The sequence below is a fragment of the Vombatus ursinus genome, unplaced genomic scaffold (genome assembly GCF_900497805.2).
Source record: "Vombatus ursinus unplaced genomic scaffold, bare-nosed wombat genome assembly UNPS02014773.1, whole genome shotgun sequence".
NCBI classification, from domain to species: domain Eukaryota; kingdom Metazoa; phylum Chordata; class Mammalia; order Diprotodontia; family Vombatidae; genus Vombatus; species Vombatus ursinus.
In genome coordinates this window covers 40014114-40035725 of record NW_020954551.1, presented here as the reverse complement: position 1 = coordinate 40035725, position 21612 = coordinate 40014114, and the positions used below count along the sequence as shown (strand labels likewise).

Sequence of the window (21612 nt, the reverse complement as noted above, 5' to 3'; positions counted from 1 at the left end):
CCACTCTAGAATCTTTGCCAAGAAAATCCCAGATGGGGTCACCAAGAGTCAGACACGACTGAACAACAAAAATTTGGGGTGGGAGGAGGATGTATCCCCATCTTAACTATTGCAGAAATGGCTCAGTTGTGCTTGCTGATTTTAATTTGAGAGGAATCAACCCCCCTAGCTTTAGCAGCAGAGAACATGAGCACAAGTAATGCCTCTCTAGAACTCAGTCATGCACTTTATGTTGCCAAGGGGAAGTGTCTTAGAGGTCCAATCACAGTGTGGCTGAGGCAAGGCCCCAGTCCTAGCCTTGGTGTACAGGCCAGCCTTTGCCTTCTATGTTACCTAAACCTGCCAAGAGCATTAGTCCCAGTCGTGGAAAACAGCAGATGCTTCCAAAGGAGAATGCTGGTGTAGTTGGGAGGTGGGACGCTGTAAGACAGAACACAGCAGGAGCCAGGACCTAGCAGGGAGAAAGTGAAGCAAAAAGGCTTTATAGAGGGGAAATATCCCCAATATGAGGGGTAGTCAGGGAAGATGGAAACATGTCAGGTCTGGGGCCAAAACTAGTGGATTTTTATAGGGTTCTGATCTGGGTCAAACTGAACCTGACATTGGGGGAAAAAAGTAGGAATCAAGACCTGGGGGGGGTAGGTCAAGCTTTGGTCTTTATTAGGGGAAACTGGAGGAAATTGGTGGGTTAATTGATATTCAAACTCCCAAATGCAGGAAAAGGGTCTTCTCACCATTACTTCAGGCATTACTTTGGCCAGGGCACTCAGGGGATTTGGGCTTCCTTGACTTCTTTGTTTAGGGGTACAGTGAGGCTATTGAAGTCCTTACATGTAATAATCAATGAAAATTTATTGATTACTCAGGAATTTTACTCTGCATCCAACCTTATGCTAGGGGGTTGTTGGAAGAAGCATACAATATGTTTCAGTAATGCCCTGGCCTCAAGAGCTTTTAGTCTAGTTGAGAAGAGAAGACATACATACATACATACATACATATGAAATTAATTCTACAAGTACCAAATGAGTGGTCAAGACCAGAGGTGTCCAACTGGCCTGCCAGAAGCAGCCCAAGCCTCCTCAAGTGCCTGAACTCCATCCAGATTAGAAGGTAATTGGGAAATGTGTAACAAAATAAAAATACAATTCAACCTAGATGTTAATTTGTGGTTTTCTAAGTGAATATGCAGCCTACCAGGATCTGTTTCCATTTTAGTTTGACTCCACCAACCCACACAATAAGTGCCTTAAGAAGGAAGAGGCAACATCACCTACTTCTCATTTTATCCCAGGAGTGGGAAATAGACATATGGGATGTGGGAGTAGCATGGTGCGGTGGGAAGAGCATCAAACCTAGTGAACCTAGGGCATTATCCCATCTCTGTTTGCACTAAGCAGTCATGTGGCAAATCACTTTGCCTTGGTATGTCTGAGTTTTGTCATCTTATTATTTCAATAAATATTAGTGTTTAGCAAACGTTAATGATACAGAGAAGAGCAAAGGATGATCCTTGAGGGGTTGACAGGTCAAGGAAAGGATTTTTTAAGAATGGATGAGACCCAACTATGACTATAGGCAGCAGAGAGGGAGCCAACAGATAAAGCTACAACTCATTTGCAAATTAATTTTGTCCCTTTGTACATCATGTGTTGGTGTCATTTAATTAGCAATAAGTGTGATTAATAAAATATTGAAGCATAAATATAATTATAAAAATGAATGAGCTATTGACATTTTAAAAGTATCAATATTGCCATGACATGAGCTTCTGGTCATTATAAATTAAACAGGTCTTTGGCAATATCGAATTCAGTTTCTCCCATTACTTTTTGAAAGGTGGGTCAACAACAACAAAAAAATCCATCCATCACGCAGATCGCAATGGTGTGGATTACAACCTTTCCATCAATACTGTCTTTTCTTCATTTCTTGTCCATGTCATACTTGTCCATGCTTGTCCATAATTGTCCACATTGGTTCCATTCAGCATGCTAGAGCGACCTTCCTCTGGACTTTCTTTCTCTCTCCATTATATGGATGTCAGTAGAGTCCAATGCTGACCAGAGGTTATCAATCAATCAATAAACATTTATTAAGTGCCTGCTAAATGCCAGAAAGTGCTAGGCACTCAGGATGCAAATACAAATGCGAAACAATCCATGCTCTCCAGGAACTTACATCCTATTGCGTCATCCCTTCTACTAACCTACTTGACCTGCCCACTTCCTTCTGCTGCTCATACTTCTCTGATGACATCCTTCCTGAAAGTTCTCCTGATCAGTTCTTGGCTGGTAGAGGACTTCAGCTTCTTCCCTCCCACCCCATGCATGACTTCATGCTCTTTGGGAGACTGGGGTGATCAATGATTTGTAGCCATCTCATCTCATTTGAAAAAAAAAGGGCAGCTAGAGTGGATAGAGTGCCAGCCCTGAAGTCAGGAGGACCTGAGTTCAAATCCAGCCTCAGACCAAACACTTGACACTTACTAGCTGTGTGACCCTGGGCAAATCACTTAACCCCAACTGCCTAAGCAAAAAAATATATATATATATATACATAACCAAATATAACCATCCTTCACCCAGGTCGGCCTCTGAGAAGGGGGTGTGTGTGTGGTCAAATTCACAATCCTTGATTTTCCAAACCTAACATTTTTTCATCTGAAGACCCTCCCCTCTAATATTCTAATTATTCTATGATTAGCTCTAATATTCTATGATTCTATGACCTGCAATTGATTGATGATTGACTGATTGATTAGATGGCTTCTGCCCGCCGTAAAGGGAGAAAACATGGTGTAGAGAAGATATGTATGACGACGGAGAAGCATTGACAGAGGGCGCTCCTGAGACAATTTCAACACCGTTAAAGTGGAGACCCTAGGGAAGGGAGTGGCGACACCCACGTGCTTGGTATTTAATTTTAAAGGGCCAGAAGTGTGCCCCCGCCCAACCTCCCCAATCTAGGCTGACAAATCGCAGACTTTACTGTAAAGCCAGTCTTAGGAGCCAGACTCAGCCGGGTGAAAAGAGCCCTCCCTGCAAGAGCGAGGGGGGCTTTGGGGATGACGGGCAGCTGCAGGGGACGCAGGAGCTCTGGGTGACGACAGGACCCGGGACAAAAAGGGGTTTGGTGACGCAAGGAAATAATGTAACTTCCCCCCCCCCCTCCAAGCCGTCTTCTAGGATTGCTCTGATCTGCCCCTCTTCCCTTCGCTCCATCCCCTTCCCCAAAGCTAAGTATTGGCAGGCCTGGGAGCCCGATGAGGGAGTCCCCAAGGCGCAGTGACTCCACAAGGTTCTTCTCATTCTTTCTCCCTGCCCGCTGTCCGCACTCCCCACACCCGTCCTTTTCCCTTTTTGCTAGCTGGGCACTGGAGGAAGTCACAGGACGAGCGCAGAGCACGAAGCCCGGCACTGGGGGAGAGGCGACTAGGGCAAATCTTGGGTGCGCAGTGTTCTCCCAGGGCTAGTTCTGAGCGAGGGCCCTTACCTACTCCTCATAAGCCAGTACTCGTTAGCGAGTATCTTGGGAAGAAAGTTTTGGGAGGCAGGTGAGTCCCGGGTGATCCTGACCTGTACTCTGATCTCCCCTCCGCAATCCCCTCCTTTTCTCTCCCTTCCCAACTTTCCAGAGTGCGATGCCTTCCTCTGCACGCCCACGCGCAGTGAGCGGGTGAGAGGGAGCCCCAAACCTCCAAGTCCGGGAAAGAGTGGAAAGGATGGCCCAGCCGGCCGCCCCGCTGGCCTGAGGAAGGGGTCCTGGGCTTGGGCTGCAGCTGCTGGGCTCAGAGGTGAACGAAGCCAGCCCTTCTAGCAATCATGGTGGCTCTAGGGTTAGCCCTGATCTTGCTCCTGGAATACGCAGTCTCTGGCTCCGGTGAGGCAGGTAAGGATGGGGCACAAGCTGCTGGGGTTAGGGGATGCAGAGAGGGGAAAGGAATATGTATTCAGAAATCTCCTTAAGCAGTCCACCTTCCCCTTCCCGGGAAAGTGCTGGAATCAACCCCTTAAACCTTCTTCTCTCCTATCTCTCCGAATCAATTGATTTCTATTTATTGATTTTTCCCACCTCCAGACTCAGGAGGTATTTAGAGCTCAGGACCAGTACAACAGGGCACTGAAAACAGAGTCGCATTGGCTTCGAGCAAAAGAAAACAATTGGGTCGTATCGGGAGACCACAATGATAATTATAGATAGAAATTGATGACCAGGAAATCCTGGAATGTTAGAACTGTAATGGACCTTAGAACCGATAATAGTGGAACCGGAAAGGATCTTAGAACCCAGAATGTCAGAACTGAAAGGGACCATAGAACCTAGAATTGTCAGAGCTAGCAGGGGTCTTAGAAATACAATGTTAGAACATAGACTGTCAGAGATGGACAGTGTGTCAGAGATCACCTCGATCAGGGGTTCTTAACTTTTTTGTGTGTTCTAGATCCCTCTGGTAGTCTGGTGAAGCCTGTGGATGCCTTCTCAGAATTAGGTTTTTAAATTCATCAAATAAAATATGTGTGATTACAAAGAAAACTAATTCTATTGAAGGACATTGTATTTCATATATAAACATTTTTTTTAAAATAAATTTATGGACTCCAGTTTAAAAATCTCTAATCTAGTCTGACCCCTTCATTTTCCTGAAGGGGAAATAGGGGTTAAGCTATCTATCAGAGGTTACAGAAGCAAGACTAGAATCCAGGTGTGTTGACTCAAAGCCCAGTGTTCTTACCACTTCATCTGCTATAGAATGGATTGGTTAGCTGGGCTTAGGGAGTGGTAAATATTTCTTTAGAGATAAAAATCACTAAATATTCCAGATGGGCTTGATTATCCTTTCAGCCTCTAATACTTTATTAATATTTTAGTCAGTCAATAAGCATTTATTATATGCCTACTTGTGTGCCAAGCACTGTACGGAGCACTAGGGATATGACGAAAGGTAAAAGACAATCTGCTCTTTAGGAGCTCATGCTCTAACAGGAGACACAGTATGCAAATAGCTAGGCACCCACAAGCAAGATACAGGATGACTTGGAAATAATCCACAGAGGGAAGTGTATTTGTTTAGGAGAATAACAAAGTAATATACTATGTACTGGGGAAACTTGTGAAAATAAAGAATATTGGGATGAATGAAATTATAGTGAAGAGAAAGAGACAAAGAGAGAGACAGAGACAGGGAGAGACAAAGACAGAGACAGACAGACAGAGAAATAGAAACAGAGACGGAGAGAAAGCTTCATGTAGCCACACAACTACCTCTCAGACTGACTTTCCTTGTCTATAGGGTGGAGATAACTTTCCAGCCTCCTTCACAGTATTTTTGTGAGAATGAAATTGAATTATGAGTATAAAAATGTTTTGAAAATTATAAAACTACAGAGATGGTATATTTACATATAATATATAAATGATGATAATTATACCATAGCATATATAAAATAATTTATATAATTGATAAGATTCTGGAAATGCTCAGGCATAGCTTACATTGATTATTTGAAGCAAAACTCTTTTTTCCCCCCACTCAATAGTATTTTATTTTTTTCCAATTACATGTAAAGATAATTTTCAACATTCACTTTTATAAGATTTTGTGTTCCAAATTTTTTTCTCTCCTTCCCTCCCCAAGACAGCAAGCAATCTGATATAGGCTATACATGTACAATCATATTAATCATATTTCCACATTAGTCATGTTATGAAAGAAGAATGAGAACAAAAGTGAAAAACTACAAGAAAGAAAAAAAAAACAAAAAAAGTGAAAATAGTAAGTAAAACAGAACTCTTAATTCAGGAGTCAAAGGCAGAATACCCTAATGGTTATGCCAAGAATCTAGTGACCTAGGTCCTCTCCCTAACTCCTGACTGCATTTTGTTTACTTTTGGGCAAAATTAGCTCTCCTTCCACTGTCTCAGGTTCACCACTACTTCCCCCCCATACACACATACACCATGAATAGAGACATATAAACTACAAAATTATTTTAATTACACTGGCTTTGAGAAAATGGCGTGACAGAGTAGCGAATGCCGGGGGCAAAGGAGGAAAATTGGTTGTAGGCATTAGGCATTTGACTGAGTCATGGCAGATCTTTGTCACAATGGGGTGGGGGGGATATTTTCTACCTTCAAAAAGACTAGTTTTGTTTGAACTGGGATGGTTAGGATGCTAGTGCCAAAGACTGGCAAATCCAGCACCCTTTTGGCCATGGTGTGGTTGGAAATTTGGTCTGGCTCAATAGATACCCTGGGTACGGTATAAGATTAAAATTCCAGATATACTTAACCAATAGAAAAGCCATTCAGAAATCAATAGACTGGAGCTGGCTTGTAAGGAGATAAAGTACTGGTCTTGGAGTCACAAAGACCTGAGTTCGGGGATAGCTAGGTGGTGCAGTGGATAGAGCTCTGGCCTTGGAGTCAGGAGGACCTGAGTTCAAATCCTGTCTCAGACACATAACACTAATTAGCTCTGTGACCCTGGGTAAGTCACTTAATCCAGATTGCCTCACCAAAAAGAAAAAAAAAGACCTGAGTTCAAATTCTGACTCAGATACTTATTAGCTGTGCAGTTTTGGGCAAGTCACTTAACCTCTGCCTGCCTCAGTTTCCTCATCTGTAAAATGGGGATCATAATAGCCCCTGTCTTCCAGGGTTGTTACAAGGATTAAATGAGATCATATTTGTAAAGTGCTTTGCAAGCCTTAAAGTGCTTCATAAGTGTTAGTAATTATTGTTATTGTCAGCATATTTTTAGCAATAAGGATATAATCGAGGAAGGAAGTGCAGGGTTGGGGACAGAAACTTTTAGCACCTTGAGGTTGGAACCACTCTGAACCTGAGCCAGTAGAAGGAGAGCTAATCTTGTCCAAACATAAATAAAGTGCAGACAGTAGTTCAGGGGAAGACCCAGGTCACTAGCTTCTTGGTCCAGTCATTGGTATGGATGAGAGAACCATGGTAAGACATATATGAACTGATGCAAAGTGAAGTAGTTAGAATCACATAAATAGCATAGACAATGGTCACAACTGCATAAATCAAAAGAACAATAAAACAAATAATAAAGGCTATGTTATTATAATGACCAAGCCTGGTCCTAGAAAAGAAGGGAGAAAAGCTCTTTCCTCCTTTCAACAGAGAGGTGGAAGACAATACTCAACTGGCTTTACTGGTGTTTTCTAAAATTTTTGTTACAAAAGAAGGCTTCCCTGGTAGGGGAATGCATGTGATGTAAAAATAAAAGTATTAAAAATATAATATATTATAATATTATATCTAATATATATTATAATATAATAGAGTATAATATATTATACTAATATAAAATATATTTCAATAATATGTATTATAATCATATATAATATATTATACTGGCATATATTCTATATGTGTATTATAATAAAACATTAAATTTAATATTAAACAGTAAAATATAAAAATTCTTTAAAATAAAACTTTAAAAAAATAAGAGTATTGGACTAGATGACCTCTGAAATTCCTTCTAGCTTTAATTTTGTGATCCTATAACTAAAGGGGCTCTCATCCTGTCCAGCTCTGCCATGATTCTGTCTAAAACCAATCACCCCTTGCAAAATACCCCCTTGGAGCTCTACCAATCTTGCAGAGAAATCCAGGTTTTCATTGCAAAACTCAGTGTGAAAACCTCTTCTTTCTAAATAGTACATGAATTCAGAATCAATGCCAGACTCATAGCTATGCTATAATGATGTCAGGCAGGACTCCTGTTCCCATTAGAAGCTAAACTGTGAAATGAGAGTCATCTTCTCGCTAAGATTCCCATAACTTTTTCTACCCCACTCAGGCACAGCCGGGAAACGTCTGTCTTTACTTAGTAATGATTTCCATCATTACTAAGACCAGTTCTTGGCCCCAGAGGGCAGTGGGTGGAAGAAGAATATATGATAATAGTGTATAATATGTTTTAATAATATATTATAACAATATATTCTGCCATCCGATGGCATTGGCCTTCTAGTTGGTCCCCATGGACGACCCTTTATCTCCAGACTCCAGGAATTTTCTTTGGCTGTACCTCATGCCTGAAATGCACCCCCTCCTCATCCCCACCTCTTGGCTTCCTTGGCTGACTAAAATCCCACCTTTTACAGGAAATATTTCTCGATCTTCCTTAATGCTAGCACTTTCCCTCTGTTGTTTATCTCCTATTTATCCAGTCTATAGTTTGCACATAGGTGTTTGCATGTTATCTCCATTAGATTGGGAGCACCTCAAGGATAAAGGATTGTCTTTTGTCTTTCTTTGGATCCCCAGTACTTAGTGCAGTGCCTGGCACATAGTAGGTGCTTAATAAATATTTATTGACTCTCTCCTTCAATAGATTAGGGACTGTTTTGTTTTTGTCTTTTTGTCCCCAGTGCCTGGCACACAGTAGGTGCTTAATAAATATTTATTGACTCTCTCCTTCAATAGATTAGGGACTGTTTTGTTTTTGTCTTTTTGTCCCCAGTGCCTGACACATAGTAGGTGCTTAATAAATATTTATTAACTGTTTCCTTCAATAGACTATATACTGTTTTATTTTCATCGTTTTGTCCCCAGTGCCTGGCACATAGCAAATGTTTGTCGAATTGAATTGATGATGAGACTGACACCAAGGGAGGTTCATAGGATCCTTTATAAAAAAGGTCCTTAAGCTTCTTTGTGTCCTGCTCCTTTGACAGGCTGGTGAAGCCTGTGGTCCCCTTCTTGGTATAATTTTAAATGCATAAAATAAAACATATCAGATTTCAAAGAAAACCGAGTATATTAAAATACAGTTATTAAAATATTTAAAAGCAAGTTTAAAGACTCGCTTGCTCTATGAAATCATAGATTTACACCTGGAAGGGACCTCCAAGGTCATTCAATCCAACCCCTGAGTTTCATAGATAAGGGTACTCTGATTTAACCAGAGTCACACAGGTGGTCGGTGGTGGAGGTAAGATTTGAACCCTCCCCCTTTGACTCCAAATACAGTAGAATAAATGTCAGAGCCAGGATTCCAACCCAGGTTCACTGACTGCAGATGCAGGTAACTTTCTACTGTGCGGATCCGACCCCTTCATTTGACAGAAGAAGCTGCATCCCGCAGAGTGGAAGTGACATGGCCAGAGTCACCAGGTAGTAAGGAGAGCTGGGACTGGGATATTCTGTCTTGGGCTTCTAATTGCAACTCAATTTCTACTACATCGAACCTGGAAAGGGAAGTTTGTTACATATGTTTTAGAGATACAGGCATGTCTATGATAAGGAGCTGCCTTTCATTGACTGGCTCCAGCCTCTTCAGCTTTGATTACATAGTATTCTCTCTCATGTACTCTGTTCCAGCCCAACTGGTCTATTTGTTACTCCCTAGACACAATATTCCTTCTCTCACCTTCGTGTATTTGCACAGGCCCTTTCCCATGCCTGGAATACTCTTCCTCCTCATTTCCACTTCTCGAATCCCTAGCTCCCTTTAAGGTTTATCTCAAATGCCACCTCCTTCAAAATGTCTTTCCTGATTTCTGAACATGCCAAAATCCCTTTATGTGTATGTATGTAATGTGTGTATATATGTTTGTCTGTCTGAATATCTATCTCTCTCTCTCTCTATCTATCTATCTATCTATCTATCTATCTATCTATCTATCTACCTATCTATCTATCTATCCATCTCTGGCTATGTGACCCTGGGCAAGTTAATTAATCTCTCGGTAGGTAACTCTCTAAGATAAGACCATACATTGCAGAGAAAGTGCTCCCTATAACAGTAAAGGGAATTTTCTCACCAGAGTGTTCCTTTTACCAAAGAAATTATGGGTCAACCTCTTTCTGTCTCTCTGTCTGTCTGTCTGTCTGTCTCTCTCTCTTGCTCCTCTCCTTCTCCTCTCCTCTCTCTGAATATACATATACTATATATGTGTGTGTATGTCTGTGCAATATATGTATGTGTGGATATGCATATGCATGCATGTATATGTACATACATCTAAATATCTAACTATATCTTGCATTTCTGTTATCTGTGAACAGGTTGTATTCTCTCAGTAGAGTGAAAGCTTCTTAATCATAGGGATTTTTACTTTTGTTGTATTCTCAATGCCTAGCACATAGCAGATACTTCAAAAATGCTATGATTGATGGAAAGCCAAATTTTATGGTACTGTCTATATTCTTAGGTCTTACTACCCTAATAGTTTTATATATTATATGTATATGATGTGTTATTAAATATATATTCATATTACATATAAACATAATCATAATTATTATAATTTTTATATTATCACTATGACTTACTGTGTTTTAAGCATCCTAGCCACTGCCACTGGCCCCAAATAGGTATCAATTTGACTTTATTACCATTTGTCTTGAGTATGTCACTAAAACTGTTTGATTAGGACTCAACAATTTTATTATTTTTTTTAAATGTACAAGTTCAGTTACTTCAAAAAGTTGGAATAGCCTTATCTTAAAGAGCATTCGCCAGTTTTGGCTCCATAATCACACAGGCCCCAAGAGAACTTGGAAGAGGTTCAGAAGGAAGCTCCTGAGATGCCTCCAGGGATGGATATTAAGGCTCCTGAGAAGAGATTGAAGGAAGTGGATTTATGGTTTCTTTGGATCTTGGGGTATTAGTTCAGAGAGAGTGAGAGAGAGATCTCAAAAGGTCATTGAATCTCAAAATTGGGGGGAACTTTTGAAGGAGAAAACATAAAATGCTAGAATGGGAAGGGAGCCCCAGACCAGAGACTATTGGAACAGGAAGGGCCTTTTCAGAACATAGACTCTTGGAGCGGGAAGGAGTCTTGAAGGTCATGAGTCCCAACACCCTCATTTGACATAGGAGAAAATGGAGGCTGAGGCCCAGAAAGGTGGCAGGCCTTACTCCAACTCACCCAGTGGTCCCATGGTAGTCGTTTTATCACCTCATTATATGCCACTTTTTTCTTCTTTCCCTAATTAGACTGTATGGTCCTTGAAGGCAGGAGGCTTGTTAGTTTCTTAGAGCAACCAGACCAGACTGGATGTATACCCTAAGCCTTCAGAAATATAGACAAATTAATAACAATGAGAGTTGCCATGTTGATAACTCATGGAGGTTACAATTTGCATTATTCACAACAATTCTGTGAGGTAGATAGTTCAAGATTATTATTTGCATTTTTTAGATGATGGGGAGAAAAAACCCAACCTGACTCAGAAAGGCAAAGCAATTTACCTAGTGACACAGTCTCCAGACCTGGAAACCCCAGGCTTTATGATTCTAGGTCCAGTGGTTTATAAAGTTATATGGTACTCTATAATGTTGTCTTTCTGATGAGGAAATGAATGAGCCTTATGGGCCTCCCTGACCCCAGCAGTTCAATGAGCCTTTTAGCATTTGCAGGGAACTTCTGTGCTTTCTATGCACTCTCTGAACCTCAGTGTTCTTGCTCTTTGAAGGACCCTTCTTTACCCATAGAGCCTAGCAGGACTCTAAAATGCCTCACTTGTCTGCCTACCTCCACCCAGAATTATGCTGAGCTCTCCAGACTTGTTCTTGCTCTGAGTCAGTAGGACCTGAGTTCAAACCCTGCCTCAATCACTTACCAGCTGTATGATCCTAGGCAAGCCTCTTGACCTTTCTGTGCCTGTTCCCTCAACTATAAAATGAGGGAGGTGGGATCCAATGACCTCTAGGTCCTCTTGAGTTCTAAATTTGTGATCTTATGACAGCCCAAACTCCATTTCAGCTACTTCAAAAATACTCCCCCAACAATGGCAAACATTCTACCATTAGTCATTCACATCTTTAGATTTTGAAGGCTTTCCAATGCTCTGAATTCCCCTAGAAGAATAAGAGAAATCTTGACAGAGGACAGACTGTGGCAGAGTTTAGATTTATGGATGAGAATCACTGATCATGGGACCATAAATTTAGAATTCGAAGATACCTTGGAGGTCACACTAGTCCAACCCTATCATTTTACAGATAAGAAAGATGGGAAAAGATTTGTCCAAAGTCACATGGGTAGGGAGTGGTAAAAGTTGAAAATGAACCCAGGCCCTCTGTCCCAAGTGCAGTGTTTATTCTTTGTGCTGGGCTTCCTTCCAGAGTGTAAGAGCTGGAAAGAACCTCTAGTGATCAGCTGGTCCAGGGATGCTCAACCTGAGGTCTACGAACTTCTTATTTTTAAATATGTATGTTTTGATAATTGGGTTCCTTCGTAATCCTCTGTATTTTATTTTATGCATTTAAAAAACATTATTCTGGGGCAGCTAGGTGGTGCAGTGGATAGAGCACTGGCCCTGGAGTCAGGAGGACCTGAGTTCAAATCCAGCCTCAGAAACATAACACTCACTAACTGTGTGACCCTGGGCAAGTCGCTTAACTCCATTGCCTAGCCAAAAAAATAAAAAAAAATAAAAAATAAATAATTCTGAGAATGGGTCCATGGGTTTCCCTAGACTGCCAAAGGGGTCCATGACACAAGAAAGATTAAGAACCCCTGATTAGTCCACTAGCTTTGTTGTAAAGATGATTTCTCTGTTCTAAAGTCTTTTCTAGCTGGAACCTTATATCAGGGTTAAGAGTGGCCCTAATCCACCTTTACTCCTCTCTTAGCACCAATACCCTTCCTTTAAGAGCTTCCTTATTCTCCCTATTTCTACTAATATACCCATGGCAATTTCTGTTAGGAACTCTGAGTGTTTTGTTTTGTTTTGTTTTCTTTTGTTTTGTTTTGGAGCCAATGAACTTTCTGCCAGTTGGTAAGAAATAAGAAGCAATAATTAGCTATTTCTGTCACTGAACTGTAGCCGATCTTCCTGCAACTGCATGTCCTAGAATGCTAAGGAATAGTTATTAAGCATGACAGGACTACTAAGCAAGTACCTTCCGGGCAACTTTTTCATGTGGCAGATCTCAAAGCACTCATTAGTGTTCATGAATGATTATATCTTTTTTGTGATTCATTTAGTATTTTATTTTTCCCCAGTTACATGTAAAAACAGTTTTTAGCGTTCATTTTTAAAACTTTGAGTTCCAAATTCTCTCCTTTCCTCTCTCTCTCCCCACCTTGAGAAGGCAAGCAATTAGATACAGGTTATAGATGTGTAGTCATGCAAAACATTTTCATAATAATCATGTTATGAAAGAAAACATAGACCAAAACAAAAAAAATCCTCAAGAAAAATAAAGAAAGTTAAAAAAAAAAGCATGCTTCAGTCTGTATTCAAACACCATCAGTTCTTTTTTTGGGGATGGATAGTATTTTTCATCATAAGTCCTTCCGAGTTGTCTTGGATCATTGTATTGCTGAGACTAGCTAAGTCATTCACAGCTGATCATCTTACAATATTGCTGTTACTTTGTACACAGTACATTTCACTTTGCATCATCTCATGCAAGTCTCTCCAGGCTTTTTGAGAGCATCTTGCTCATCATTTCCCATAGCACAATAGTATTCCATCACAATCACATAACATAATTTGTTCAGCCATTCTCCAATTGAAGGATGCCCCCTCGACCTCTAATCCTTTGCCTTGAGGAAAGAGCTGCTATAAATGTTTTTGTACATATAGATCCTTTTTCTTTTTTCAAAATCTCTTTTGGGATGCAGACCTAGTAGTGGTATTGCTAGGTGAAAGAGTATGCATGGTTTTATAGCCCTTTGGGCATAGTTTCAAATTGCTCTACAGAATGATTGAATCAGTTCACAACTCTACCAACAGTGCTTTAATGCCCTATTTTCCCCACATCCCCTCCACCATTTGTCATTTTCCTTTTCTGTACTATTAGTCAATCTAATAGATATGAGGTAGTACCTCAGAATTGTTTTAATGTGCATTTCTCCAAGCAATAGTGAATTAGAGCATTTTATCATATGAAATATAGAAAGCTGTGGTTACTTCTTCTGAAAAGTATTCATATATTTTGATCATTTATCAATTGGGTAATGGCTCTTACTTTTATAAATTTAACTCAGTTCTCTATATATTCGAGAAATGAGGCCTTTATCAGAAAAACTTGCTTCAAAACTTTTTTCACAGTTGCTATTCCTAACTGTATTTCCCTCCATCCTATTACCCCTCCATTTATTCTCTTCTCTCTCTTTCCTTTCACCCTGTCCCTCCTCAAGTGTTTTGCTTCTGACTACCCCCTCCCCCAATCTGCCCTCCCTTCTATCACCCCTTCTCTTTTCCCCTTCCCCTCCTACTTTCCTGTGGGGTAAGATAGATTTCTATATCCAATTGAGTGTGTATGTTATCCCCTCTTTGAGCCAATTCTGATAATAGTAAGGTTCTTTTACTCTCCCTTACCTCCCCCTCTTCCTCTCCACTGTAAAAGCTTTTTCTTGCCTTTTTTATGTGAGACAATTTACCCCATTCTACCTCTTCCTTTCCCTTTCTCCCAGCACATTCCTCTCTTACCCCTTTATTTTACTTTTTTTAGATATCATTCTTCATAATAAACTCATACCTGTGCCCTCTGTCTATCCTTCTATCTGGCCTAATAATGAGAAAGTTATGAGTTACAAGTATCATCTTCCCATGTAGGAATGTAAACAGTTTAATCTTACTAAGTCCCTCATGATTTCAATTTACTATTTACCTTTTTATGTTTCTCTTGAGTCTTGTGCTTGAAAATCAAATTTTCTACTCAGCTCTGGTATTTTCATTAAGAATGCTTGAAAATCCTCTATTTCATTGAATGTCTATTTTTTCTCCTGAAGGATGATCCTCAGTTTTGCTGGGTAGGTGATTCTTAGTTGTTATCCTAGCTCCTTTGCCCTCCAGAATATCATATTCCAAGCCCTCTGATCTTGTGTTATCCTGACTCAGGCTCCATGATACTTGACTTGTTTCTTTCTGACTGCTTGTTATATTTTCTCTTTAATCTGGGAGGTCTGGAATTAGGTTATAATATTCTTGGGGGTTTTCACTTTGGGATCTCTTTTAGGAACTAATCAATGGATTCTTTCAATTTCTATTTTCTCCCCTAGTTTTACAATATCAGAGCAGTTTTCCTTGATAATTTCTTGACAAATGATGTCTAGGCTCTTTTTTTTTTATCATGGCTTTCAGGTAATACAATAATTTTTAAATTATTTCTCCTGGATCTATTTTCCAGGTCAGTTGTTTTTCCAATGAGATATTTCACATTTTCTTCTATTTTTTTTAATTTTGGTTTTGTTTTATTGTTTCTTGATTTCTCATAAAGTCATTAACTTCCATTTATTCAATTCTAATTTTTAAGAAATTATTTTCTTCAGTGAGCTTTTGTACCTTCTTTTCCATTTGGCCAATTCTACTTTTTAAGGAGTTTTTTCTTTCAGTGAATTTTTGTGCCTCTTTTTCCATTTGGTCAGTTTTGCTTTTTAAGGCATTCTTCTCCTCATTGGCTTTTTGGACCTCTTTTACCATTTGGCCTAGTCTGTTTTTCAGGTGTTATTTTCTTCAGTATTTTTTTGTGTTTCCTTTACCAAACTATTGACTTGTTTTTCATGATTTTCTTGCATCACTCTCAGTTCTCGTCCCATTTTTTCCTGTACTTCTCTTATTTAATTTTCAAAATCCTTTTTGAGCTCTTCCATGGCCTGAGACCAATTCATATTTTTCTTGCAGGCTTTGGATGTTGGAGCTTTGACTTTGTTATCTTCTTCTAAGTGTGTGTTTTGATCATCCTTGTGACCATAGTAACTTTCTGTGGTTAAAATTTTTTTCTGTTGTTTGCTCATTTTCCCAACCTATTACTCGACTTTTAAGTCTTTGTTAAAGTAGGGCTCTGCTTCCAGGGTAGAGGGCACACTGTCCCAAGCTTCATTGGTTTTGTGCATCTGTTTTCAAAGATACTTCTAGGGAGCTGTAAGTTTCTGTTCTTCCAAGGTGGCATGATCTAAAAGGAGAGGTATTTACTACTCTCCTGGCCTGTGCTCTGGTCTGTGAGTGACCATAAGCACTCTTTTCTGTCCAGGAACTATGACTAGGGTCCTTGCTCCTCTCCTTCTGCAAGCTCTGCTATGTTAGTGCTCCTCCTCACCCTGGGACTGCCACCCAAGACTGTGATCTCATCTAAGTATGGGCAAAGCAACGGAGTCCTGCCTCAGTGCTAGCAAAAAGACCCTTGCAATCTCCTTCTGACCAATTGTTTGACTCCCTTAGGGTCTGCGAGCTGAAAGCTCTAGAAACAGCCACTACAGCTGCTGAATCAGTGGCTCCCAAGGCTTGCTCCTGCTTTGCTGGGGCCTAGTCGGCCCTGGAGCAGCCTGCGTGGACGGGGCTCTTCTTTTACCCTGCAATAGACCTTTCCTGCTGACCTTCTACGTTGGCTTGGGCTGGAAAATTATTTCACTCTACCTTTTTGTGGGTTCTTCTACTCTAGAATTTGTTTAGAGTCATTATTTAAAGGCATTTTGAGCAGTTTAGGGGAGAACTCAGGCAAATCCCTGGCTTTACTTTGCCATCTTGGCTCTGCCTCCAAATGATGAAATCTTGATGCAAAGGAAAAGGATTTCTCTCACAGTCCTCATCTTCCCCAGGCTTTCCTTCTATATATATATTATGTATATGTATGTATGTGTGTATGCATGTATATCTTGTATTATGTATCTATACATACATATGTGTATATATACATATATGCAATAATATATTTCTGTGTGTGTGTTTGTGTAGCTATTGGGGGAATTTGTTTTGCTTGACTGTGCATATTTAATATTTTTCTTTTTGAAAAATTTAGTGGGGAAAGGGAAGGGGAGAAAACAGATTTCTGTTTGTTTTTTAAACTGAGAATTGGGAGGTTGCTACAAATGCAGAATATTGCATTCTTTTTTGTATATTGTATTTTATTTTTCCCAATTACATGTAAAAATAGTTTTCAACATTCATTTTTATAAGACTTTGAGGTCCAAATTTTTCTCCCTCCCTTCCTTCCCTACCCCTTCCCCAAGATGACAAGCAATCTGGTGTAGGTTATACATGTGCAATCATGTAAACATATTTCCACATTAATCATATTATGAAAGAAAAAACAGAACAAAGGGGAAAGAACATACACACACACACACAAAAGTGAAAATAGTATGCTTCGATCTGCATTCAGACTCCATAGTTCTTTCTCTGAATGTGGGTAGCATTTTCCATCATGAGTCTTTTGGAGTTGTCTTAGATCCTTGTCTATCAAAGTTAGTCATCACACAATGTGGCTGTTACTGTGTACAATGTTCTTCTGGTTCTGCTCACTTTACTCAGCATCACTTCATGTAAGTCTTTCCAGGTTTTTCTGAAATTCACCTGCTCATCATTTCTTATAGCACAATAGGATTCCATTACATTCATATCCCCCAGTTTGTTCAGCCATTCCTCAACTGATGAGCATCCCCTCAATTTCTAATTCTTTGCCACCTCAAGAAGAGCTGCTATGAGTATTTTTGTACATGTATGTCCTTTTCCCTTTTTTATGATCTCTTTGGGATACAAACCTAGCAGTGCTATTACTGGATCAAAGGGTATGCACAGTTTGATTGCCCTTTGGGCATAGTTCCCAATTGCTCTCCAGAATGATTGGATCAGTTCACAACTCCACCAACAATGCATTAGTGTTCCAATTTTCCCATATCTTCTCCAACATTTATTATTTTCCTGTTTTGTCATGTTAACCAATCTGATAGGTGTGATATGGTACCTCAGAGTTGTTTTAATATATATTTCTCTAATCAATAGTGATTTAGAGCATTTTTTCATATGACTATAGATAGCTTTAATTTCTTCAATTGAAAACTGCCTGTTCCTATTCTTTGACCATATATCAATTGGGGAATGACTTGTGTTCTTATAAATTTGACTTAGTTCTCTATATATTTTAGAAATTAGGCCTTTATCAGAAAGACTGGCTATAAAAGTTGTTTCCCACCTTTCTGCTTTCCTTCTAATCTTGGTTGCATTGGTTTTGTTTATACAAAACCTCTTTAATTTAATGTAATCAAAATTATGCATTTTGCATTTATAATGTTCTCTATCTCTTGTTTGGTCATGAATTCTTCCCTTCTCCATAGATCTCACAGGTAAGCTATTCCTTACCTTCCTAATTTGCTTATGGTATCACCCTTTATGTTTAAATCATGTACCCATTTTGACCTTATCTTGGTATATGGTATGAGATGTTCATCTATGCCTAGTTTCTGCCATACTATTTTCCAGCTTTCCCAGCAGTTTTTCTCAAATAGTGAGTTCTTATCCCAGAAGCTGGAGTCTTTGGATTTATCAAACATAGATTACTATAGTCATTTACTACTATCTTGTATACCTAATCTATTCCACTGATCCACCACTCTATTTCATAACCTGTACCAAATAGTTTTGATGATTGCTGCTTTATAACATAATTTTAGATCTGGTACGGCTAGGCCACCTTTCTTTGTATTTTTTTTTCATTAATTCCCTTGATATTCTTGACCTTTTGTTCTTCCAGGTGAATTTTTTGAATTATTTTTTTCTAGCTCTATAAAATAATTTTTTGGTAGTTTGATTAATATGGCACTGAATAAGTAAACTAATTTAGGTAGAATTGTCATTTTTATTATATTAACTCAGCCTACCCATGAGCAATTGATATTTTTCCAGTTGTTTAGATCTGACTTTATTTGCTTGAAAAGTGTTTTGTTATTGTGTACATACAGTTCTTGGGTTTGTCTTGGCAAGTAGATTCCCAAATATTTTATGTTGTCTACAGTTATTTTAAATGGAATTTCTCTTTCTATCTCTTGCTGCTGGATTTTGTGGGTAATATATAGAAATGTTGATGACTTATATGGGTTTATTTGATATCCTGTGACTTTGCTAAAGTTGTTAATTATTTCAAATAGGTTTTTAGTTGATTCTTTAGGATTCTCTAAGTGTGCCATCATATCATCTACAAGGAGTGATGGTTTTATTATGAAATGCAAAATAGATAATTTTGATTACATTAAATTGAAAAGTTTTCCCACAAACAAAGCCAATGCATCCAAGGTTAGGAGGGAAGTAGAAAACTGGGAAAGAATTTTTACAGCCAGTGTCTCTGATAAGGGCCTCATTTCTAAAATATATAGAGAACTAAGTCAAATTTATAGGAGTACGTCATTCCCCAATTGATAAATGGTCAAAGGATATGAACAGGCAGTTTTCAGATGAAGAAATTAAAGCCATCTATAGTCATATCAAAAAATGCTCTAAATCACTATTGATTAGAGAAATGCAAACCAAAAAATGCAAAACAGCTCTGAGGTACCACATCACACCTATCAGATTGGTTAACATGACAAAACAGGAAAATGATAAATGTTGGAGAGGATATGGGAAAGTCTCATGATGGAAAATGCTATCCATATCCAGAGAAAGAACTATGGACTTTGAATGCAGATCGAAGCATACTATTTGCTCCTTTTTTCCCTTCTGTTTTGTTTTGTTTCTTCTTTCTTGTGGTTCCTCCTATTGGTTCTAATTCTTCCTTAAAACATGACTAATGTGAAAATTAAAAAAAAAAGAGTGATGGTTTTGTTTGCTCATTGCCTATTCTAATTCCTTCAGTTTGTTTTCTTCTCTTATTGCTGAAGCTAACATTTCTAATACAATATTGATAGTAGTGATGATAACAGGCATCCTTGCCTCACCCTTGATCTTATTTGGAAGGCTTCTAGCTTATCCTCATTACAGATAATGCTTGCTGATGATTTTAGATAGATACTACTTATCATTTTAAGGAAAGCTCCATTTATTCCTGTGCTCTTTAGTGCTTTTAATAGAAATGGGTGCTGTATTTGGTCAAAAGTTTTTTCAGCATCTATTGAGGTAATCATATGATTTTTTTTGTTTTGCTATTGATATGGTCAATTATGCTAATAGTTTTCCTAATATGGAGTCAGCTCTATATTCCTAGTGTAAATCCTAACTGGTCATAGTGTATTATCCTGGTGTTAAATTGCTGGAATCTCTTTGCTAATATTTTACTTAAATTTTTTTTCATCAATATTCATTAGGGAAATTGGTCTATAATTTTCTTTATCTGTTTTGGCTCTTCCTGGCTTAAGTATCAGCACCATATTTGTCGTAAAAGAAATTTGATTAAGATTCCTTCTTCACCTGTTTTTCCAAATAGTTAATATAGTATTGGAATTAATTGTTCTTTAAATGTTTGGTAGAATTCACTTGTAAATCCATCTGGCCCTGGAGATTTTTTTCTTAGGGAGTATATTGATGACATGTTCAATTTCTTTTTTTAAATTGGGGTTATTTAAGTATTTTATTTCCTCTTCTGTTAATCTGGGCAATTCATATTTTTGTAAATATTTATCCATTGCACTTAGGTTGTCAGATTTATTGGCATATAGTTGGTCAATATAGCTCCTAATTATTGTTTTAATTTCCTCTTCACTGGTGGTGAATTCATCCTTTTTATTTTTGATGCTGGTAATTTGTTTTCTTTTTTTTAAGTCACATTAACTAAGGATTTATCTATTTTATTGTTTTTTTTTCATAAAGCTAGCTCTTAGTTTTATTTATTAGTTCAATAGTTTTCTTACTTTCAATTTTATTAATCTCTCCATTGATTTTCAGAATTTCTAATTTGGCCTTTAATTGGGAATTTTCAATTTGTTCCTTTTCTAGCTTTTTTAATTGCATGCCCAATTCATTGATCTGCTCTTTCTCTATTTTATTCATGTAAGCATTTAGAGATTAAAAAAATTTTTGACACATAACACTTACTAGCTGTGTGACTCTGGGCACGTCACTTAACCCCATTTCCTAATCAAAAAAAAAAATCATTTAAAAAAATTTCCCCTAAGAACTTCTTTGGCTGCATCCTATAAGTTTTGGCATGTTGTCTTACTATTGTTGTTCTCTTTCATGAAATTATTTATTGTTTCTATGATTTGTTGTTTGACCCACTCATTCTTTAGGGGTAGATTATTTAGTTTCCAATTAGTTTTTATCTATCTTTCTATGACCCTTTATTACACATAATTTTTATTGCATCATGATCCAAAAAGGATGCATTTAATATTTCTGCCTTTCTGCATTGGATTGTGAGGTGCGTTCACTTTTAGATGAGATAATTTTATTATTAGTTGTACTTAGTGACAGGAAACTTATCACAAAGTGGGAGTAATCTGTAAATATTTGTAAGGTAAAACAAACCATATTGATAAAACTTTTCTAAAATCATTTTAATAAAGAAGATAAGACTCAGGGAGACAAATGTGTTAGCTGCCTTCGAGTAGCTGAAGGGCCATCTTGTGGAAGGGAGATTAGGCTTGTTTCGTTATGGCCCCTGAAGGTAGGACTAAAAACAATTGGGTAGAATTTGAAGAAAGGCAGATTTTGGTTCAATGGAAGAAATGTTCCTAGTCCTTAAAGGTGTCCCAGAGTGGAAGCGGCTGCCCTGGGAGATAGCAGGTTTCTTGCTGGAGGTCTTCAAGAAAAGACCACTTGTTGGTGATGTTTAATAAATGCTTGTTGGATGAATGAATGTTTTAGAGTCAAAAGATCTGGATTCAAGTCCCAGATCTGACATTTATTGTCTGTGGAATCCTGGGCAAACCACTTAATCTCTTTGTAAAATGGTAAATGTGTAAA

The 21612-nt window shown here is 38.5% G+C and overlaps 1 protein-coding gene across 5 annotated transcripts in view; it reads left to right on the top strand.

Annotated features, from left to right (window-relative positions):
• LOC114044272 (netrin-4-like) overlaps window positions 1-21612 on the top strand; it is a 70321-nt gene that overhangs the window by 2401 nt on the left and 46308 nt on the right. Inside the window, exons 1-2 of one of the 5 annotated variants that reach the window (XM_027863660.1) lie at window positions 2981-3153; window positions 3638-3891. In XM_027863660.1, coding sequence (XP_027719461.1) covers window positions 3825-3891 — 67 coding nt within the window. In that variant the 5' untranslated portion in view covers window positions 2981-3153; window positions 3638-3824. Of the gene's footprint in view, window positions 1-2980; window positions 3154-3316; window positions 3892-21612 lie in introns of those variants that run through there. The other 4 variants (XM_027863662.1, XM_027863663.1, XM_027863664.1 and 1 more) reach the window with 4 other exon arrangements.